This window comes from Contarinia nasturtii, unplaced genomic scaffold, assembly GCF_009176525.2.
Source record: "Contarinia nasturtii isolate CC-2019 unplaced genomic scaffold, AAFC_CNas_1.1 Cnas_scaffold_630, whole genome shotgun sequence".
Lineage (NCBI taxonomy): Eukaryota > Metazoa > Arthropoda > Insecta > Diptera > Cecidomyiidae > Contarinia > Contarinia nasturtii.
The window spans coordinates 3,191,694-3,199,259 of record NW_022197981.1 but is presented as its reverse complement, the minus strand read 5'-3'; the positions used below and the strand labels follow the sequence as shown (position 1 = coordinate 3,199,259).

Genomic DNA, 7,566 nt, shown 5'->3' with positions numbered 1-7,566 from the left:
TCTCTCTCTCTCTCTCTCTCTCTCTCTCTCTCTCTCTCTCTCTCTCTCTTCTTTTGTGTTCGTCATTATTATTTTTTGCTCGACGTTTTCATACACTCTATGAAGCACATCACAATATTTCGTTTTTATGTTCGTAGCGATAGAGTCGGGCATGTATTGGGCTGTCAGCCTGAATACATATCCCTCAGTAAATGTAATCAAACGCAAAAAATCGAACCGACAAAATAGATATAAAAGTGGATGAAATAACAATGAAGAAAGAGTGAGACAGCCGAGCGCAAAAAAAATGCAGAAAAAGAATTTGGTGAGAAAAGGATTGGAGGCCGACAAAACCATTGTACACAAAATATTATGAAACATTTCCATTATATCAGCAAAAGAAAAACATTACGGACAAACGTATATTTGAAGAAAGAAAAAAAAAACAGAACGAGAAAATATAAAAAAATCCATCACAAAAGATACTAAGGGCGCGATGAAAATGCGACAAAAATAATAAAAGGTATGAAAATATGTAAACGGCACACTTAAATTTACCAAAATTGCATACCCATGGTGCGATTGAAAAGTTCTAAGGTGAGCGATGAAGAACGTCGATGAGGTGCCAACCCGTGTACAAAAAAAGTGACTGACTATTTTGGGACAAACTGACTGACTATTGACTGTAAAAACAAGCAACCTCAGTTAACTTCAATCAATTAAAGTAAGCTATGATTAACTGCATCAGCTAGCTATCGTTGACAATAATCATAGTCACCCGATAGTCAAAACGTCCAAAATAATCGCCTGACTGACTGAGTAACTATAGTCGATTGTTTTCCATACAAAATTGTAAAATTCATGAATAAAGCTAACTATAGTTTTTTCCACTCGGGAATTGATGGTTAATATTAATTTACTTTTTCCATTCTTATAAATCGAATGCACCTTCGACAAAAATGCGTTATTCTTTTTGTTTAAGTGACCGATGGACATAATGTAAGCCAATCTAATAACTTCCATTTCTAAGTTTAAATTTAAAGCAATGGCTTAAGCACGTTGATTATTTCAAGATTTCCCAAGAAATCGGAAATAAAAAGCGACACAAATACTTTTAAAATTGTGCTCATATCAACTAACTTTCTATTTATTTGACCGGTACGATTCTTTTGTGAACGCTTTTTGAACGAAGAAAAGCTTTTTTCATTATATTTATTGTTATGTCAATTCAATTCAAAAAACGTTCTTGCTCGGCTCGTAATTTTTTTTTTGTTCTTTTGTTTTATGAATACATTCGTTTAATATTATTTATTTATCATGCACACAAACTTATGCCGAACGAGTACGAACCGAACTGAAGAGGATATATTGATTCATATAAATCATGGTTTCAATTCGAGAAGGTTCAAAGGAGATGCGATTGATCACGTGACTTTGGCTTTTTTTCTATTCACAAATTTGTTGGCGAAAATGTGAATAAGTTATTCAAACAAAAGCGAACATATTTTATTATAAGCATGAGCATCTACTAATTTTTTTGTCTGTAGTATTCCATAAAGCTTAAGTTTTGCGAATTGTTTTTTTTTTTCTTTTATCTATTCTATACTGTTCTACATTTGTGAGCAGATTCTCGCCTGTGTAAAAAAAAATAGAGAACAAAATGTGCAGAGTATGAAAAATGATGGTAAAAAGCCCGACACTGAAAAAATGCGAACAATTTCTGATGTTATGACAGAGAGAAAAAAAAAGAGAAAGAGGGTAAAAAATGTGCAGTCGAGACAAATTAGTAAATCCGTTGAAATTGGGGTGTTGTAGAAATAACACTGATACACACACACACACATCACAGTTATCGGATGGGCACGTGATTCTATCAACAAGTATTCTCTTTTTGAACGTTTTTGTGGTTAGCTGGAATGAAACACGCCGACCGCGTACAAATTAGCCGAAAAGCACATTGAAATCGCTCTATTAGTTGTTCATTCAAAACATATTTGCAGGAAGTTTGCTGTTTAGGTACAAGCATTTTGTTGTTCGCTCCAATATGTTCGGGCAAAATATTATACATTGTCTACCGCAAACATACAATCTCCATCTCGTTGTTCTATGTATTTGTTTACATCAAATACATGTCAAAATGATACAAAAGAGGCTTGATATGTTATACATTCTACAATTTATTTTATATGTTTGTGTATTGCTTCTACATTATTTTTTTTTCATCTCGTGTGCGCGAATACGCCTTTTTATATGCGTGTATATGTGTTTGGATTGTGTTCGTTGATTGTCTTTGTTGGTTGGATGATCACTCAGATGAATCTGTACATTTCTTTGAATTGTAACTAAACCTATAAATCCTCATCAAAGCCTAACACGAAACGTTCTTCGTCGTCGCCGTTAACTTTGCCGGCAACATATTGGATTTTCGGAATAAAAAAAATATTGCCCGAAGTTATAACTGCGCAACTTTCGGTCCATCATCTTCATCATCAACGTTTATTTTTGCTTTTCTCAAAGAACATTTTAAAAGATACAAAATAAAAGATATATACTTTCGTTAATCCGTTTTTTGCGACCCTTTTGAATGGTTTTATAAATCAGATCAGCAAATAGAACGCAACATCATATATTGCGATTCATCAATTTGATGTAGATGTGAGTATTCACCAAAAAAGGGAAGCAGCTTAGATGAAGTGTGTTGGTGGCCAGAGTACCAAACGGCTTAATATTTTTGAGATGGGCTTTGTTTATTAAACGAAATGATATGCAAAATGTGTTAGGAAAAGACAATAGATAATGTTTACGTGCGGTCATGATTTTTCTCTTGCGAAATTTGGCACTGCTTTCTTTTTCCATTGCAAAAAGCCAAGCGAAGCTGCTGACAATTTCAATCAGTTGATGCGGGCGTTTGGTATTTTAAGATTAGCGACCGTATTTCTAGCAAATACGAGCCAAAGTTCTCATCTTCAGTGAGTTAGTAAATCAAATGTCTCTGTTATTATCGAAGAGAAGAATATGAAGAGTATGTCCATGCCTATGTTATACACACTCATCCGAGCATCATCTAATCGTTGTGACAAGAAATACAACACTATATATCTTTCTCATCCTCCTTAAATTTCAATATGTGTGTCACGTAATTCGTTTTATCTCATTAATATATGATGAAATAAATCAAATCGAAATGAAGCCCGGCTCTAGAGGAAATACACTTGATGTCTTTCCATTGATCACTTTGAAAGCTTATCGTTTTCGTCATTTTGTTTTTGAAAAAAAATGTTATTACGTCAACAAAATTGTAAATTTGATGAAATGTGTTGGGACGAAGAAAAAACGAAAAAGGTTTGTGGCCGATAGCAATTTCTTAGAATCAAGGCAACCAAAACTTTTTTACTCTCGTTTGCCTGCAAATAAAAGTGCAGTGAAGCTTAAAAACAAACATAACCACTTCGTTTCATACTTCACGTCATTTCGGCTTATTGTGATTAATGACAACGAATCAATCAAATTAAAATGAAGTGGTACACAGGGTAGTGGATTAAAAAATAATCCAACAAAAAAAAAACATTTGGGTTCATTTAATTTTTGCTAACATTTATGATGACAAATTATTTTTTCATCTTGCAAACACTCACCTTGAACGTTGTCTTCGCTGACTTGACGATTGATTGCTGCGGCTACCACTAACACCACCATCACCACTGATTGTTACGCGTGACGACATTTTTTTTTTTTTAATTTCTATTTTCTCCGAATTTTAAAATGCGAAAAATTCCCGACACAACAAAAATGTTCCTTTTCGATCAACGATAATAAAATTTTCGTTCGATTTTTGTTAGTTTTGTTTGGAATCTTCTTTGTTTTGTTATTATCTCCTCTTCTGAATCACTTTCTGCGCTGCACCAAACTTAATTTAATCTTCACTACGGCGTTGGTATTTCTCTTTTGGTCGAGGTTGAATTTTTCTGCGGTCTCTGCGGACTTTCTTTTTTTAAATTGCAATTGCTTACTATTTGTGTGTATTTCTCCGTAATTTCAGCTATTTTTTATTTAAAATACTGCTTCCGATTGATTTTTGCACCTCGTTTGCAACACGTGCGTCTCTTGAAGTAAATCGTGTTTGTTTAAAAATATTTAATTAAAGCTATAGGAAGAGTAATTTGATGCACCGTATATAGAGAAATACTGGCCAAAAATGATTTTTCGTCGTCGTCGTTTTTGAGTTGAGCGTAAGTACTTTGAAATTTATTTTGAACCAACCTTTCAAACTTTTTTATTTCCGGGTTTCTATACGTTTGGTAGCGTTTGGTGTTTCGTAATATACCCTAAAGGAACAAAAAAAAAAGAGAAGAAAAATCAACATTGTAGAAAGAATTTTTCATTAGAGTTTCTTTTTTTTTGAATTTCAGACGAAAAAAATATTGCGAACGTTGCAATTTTAAATTAATGAATGGAAAATTTGAAAAATTGTTTGTGTATCCGTGAATGAAAATTGAATTTTAAGCGGTTTTTCTCTGTAACATTTTGGTCGGAAGGTAATGAGCATATGTGTGTTTTTCAGTGTAACATGCCAACAGTTTTAAAATGAAAAATGAATCAGCAAATTCCATGCAGCTACAAAACGTCTATCTCTCTCCTTACTTATTCTCCCTTTTGATGCCACTCTAAGCATATAAGCCAAGAGCCAAAAGAATGCACAGAGTACTTCGTATTGATTTTGTTCGTGTTGCGGAAAACAGTGAGAAAGGTGAGAGAACACGAACTTCAATTTCCGAATAAATAATCTTCTTGAATCTCGATTCATTGTCACATCGTAGTTTAAATGTATCACATGTTTTTTTTTTCACTACAAATGTTGTTTTTCCCTCTCTCTCTCTCTCTCTCTCTCTCTCTCTCTCACTCGACCTTCTCGGATACGCATTCAAAAGCACACATTGCAAGTGCCTCTATGTTAATTTTTTTCTTAATGCACGACGACACTTATCATGCAAGAAAAGGCAGAAACCCCCATTAAATTGGATGCTGACATATGCAAATGTGCAAAGTCGTGTGTGTGTTCAAATGTGTATGCATAATAGCTTGCAAAGCCAAATCACTTCATAATATAGACACTTTCACGAATAGCTGCAATATGCCTTTTACTACAATATTAAATCTACTAATAAAGACGTAGCAAAAAACAAGTAGCATAAAGTAATATACGGAAAGAAACGAGAGAGAAAAAAATCGCACAAGAAAAGCATAAACATCTTGTCTAGAACATACACAAACAAACAATGAATGAAATGGAGAGACGTATTCACGGGACCACTTCATTGAAATAAATGAATGTGTTTTTGTGCAGTTGCTTGCCGTTGTTAGCATTAAGCGCATTAAAGCACAATCCAAATTGTCAACAAGTGAGTGAGATAATGTGTGATGGCCAGTGGAGAAATATGCCGGCCACATATTCATCTTATACTCACAGTCAATACAATATGAAGAGCATATATTCATTTTGATACAGACACTTTTGTGTTCAATCAGAACAAACAAACAAAAAAAACGGCAGCAAAAAAATTCTACCAACAAACGTCACTGTGAAAACATTCAAATCACATGGAAGATGTGAAAAGCTTTCCCAGAACAATTCATGTGTTTCGACATTTTTTTCATCCATTTAGTCATATATAAACGTGTGTATTTTTCTTCACTTTATATCATCCTGTGTCACTTTCGTTTGAGCACTGACCTAAAATACAAGAAGACTACTTGTTGACCTAATCAGAATGTAAATAGAAAATAGAAAAGTTCTTTCTTTTAAATATTTACAAATTAAATATACCCGAAACATTAAACTATTTAAAGTTAAACAAAAAGAAATGGAATGCGTCAATATTTAAAGAATATGCACATTAATGAGTTCAGTTTGTAAATGGATGTGCAATGTGCATTGCAAACAAGATTTTATCAAGATACACGAGAAATAATCGTGAGTGTCACACAGCCATGCATCGTTTTCAGTTTTAGCTTCTCTGCTATGGATGAACAAATGTACAGTTGTTAAAAAACGTTTCCAGGGTATTCTCATCTGAAGAAGAGATAAACGTGTTATTAAGATAGAGTCATTACTTGTGACGCATGAAAGAATCATACCCTCATACCAGCAAAGCTCATTCACTCTCTCTCTCTCATTATGTTTAACTTTTTCGTTTCACTCAGGTGAATGTATTGTAACTAGTGGCCCCTTATATATTCATTAAAATAGTTATATAATAAAAAGTAGAAAAAGCATCACTATAAGAAACAAGGATTTTTACATTTCTCCCAGCACTTTTTCCATTTTGCGATAAAAAAGCGCAATATTTTTGCGATAAAAAGTGGATAGTTTCTTTTGTATGCTGTTCAAAACCGAATCGTCGAATATTGATTAAAAAACCACATAATAATACATATGTTAGTTATCATTTGGTATGTTATCTGCAGAAAAGTAAGTTTTTCCCATGTAATATTGTGGTGCATTTTTTGCTTCCAGTGTAATTGAGTGGAATTTTTCTACTTTATCCGTATCCCGTTAAAAAGGAGAAAGATTAAATCGGCACAAACGTCGGATAATGTAGAATTATAGCAAAATGTTCAACCAAGAAGTAATGAAAGAACACACAAACGGCAAAAGAAATAAACCATTCGCAAACAATTTAGACTATTTCTCTTCTTTTTTCATTTGATTCGAAATGAAAACAAATAAATGAAAAACCAGCAAAAAAGTCACCAAGTATTCTGACAAAAGTAATGCTGACAAACAACAACAATGACACTATATTTGCAGGTATAAAAAATAAGTCTGTCAGTAACAATAACAACCACGACGACAACAACAACACCATGTTGAATGAAAGCACAATTGTTCGCCTTCTCAGAAGAATGTACGCACCAATGCGAAGTATGCGCCATCAGCACTGTAAACGCGTTTGAAACAAGTAAACATACACCCGATTCGTTTCATCGAAAACGGAAAAAGGCACTGTTATCATTTCCCATGCGACAATATTAACATGATCAAAATAAAGTTTTTCTTGACGCGTGTATCGCTTTTCTTATACATACATCGTCTTTTTTCTTCGCATTCGTCACATCTCTCTCTCTCTCTCTCTCTCAGTTATTCGATCACTCTTCTTTCGTCATTATTGCTGCTATTATTATCATAGTTCAGTGTCAAAATACCGTGAATTTCGGTGACAATAAATTTATTTGTTTTTCTTTTCGTTTCAATTTATTTTGGAAGGGAAAAAACCCGTTGTATACGTCATCATTTGTGCAGATTACGCACTCAGTAGTAATCGCTTTGGTATTGCTATTTGTTATTTCGTTTTGTTTGTATTGAAACATGTTTATTTGATGTGACATGGGCTGGCAGTCGTTCACACGAGTGTGGCATCAACAAAATCGACAACAACGTATTTTCATCAATTTTTCAACCTAGTTTATAAACATCCGTTACGGAATCTCAACATTTCCATTCGAAAGTATGATACTCACATTTATGAATGGAATTTAAAACGCATTTCAACAAATACATGGCGCGTAAAAAGAACGGGAAAACTCTCA

General features: G+C 33.6%; 1 protein-coding gene across 3 annotated transcripts in view; it reads right to left on the bottom strand.

The window, feature by feature from the left end:
• Nucleotides 1–7,566, bottom strand: part of LOC116340325 (receptor-type tyrosine-protein phosphatase kappa) — a 124,575-nt gene that overhangs the window by 86,434 nt on the left and 30,575 nt on the right. For all 3 annotated transcript variants that reach the window (XM_031766767.1, XM_031766769.1, XM_031766768.1), the window contains exon 2: nt 3,615–4,304. In XM_031766767.1, coding sequence (XP_031622627.1) covers nt 3,615–3,703 — 89 coding nt within the window. In that variant the 5' untranslated portion in view covers nt 3,704–4,304. The remainder of the gene's footprint in view (nt 1–3,614; nt 4,305–7,566) is intronic.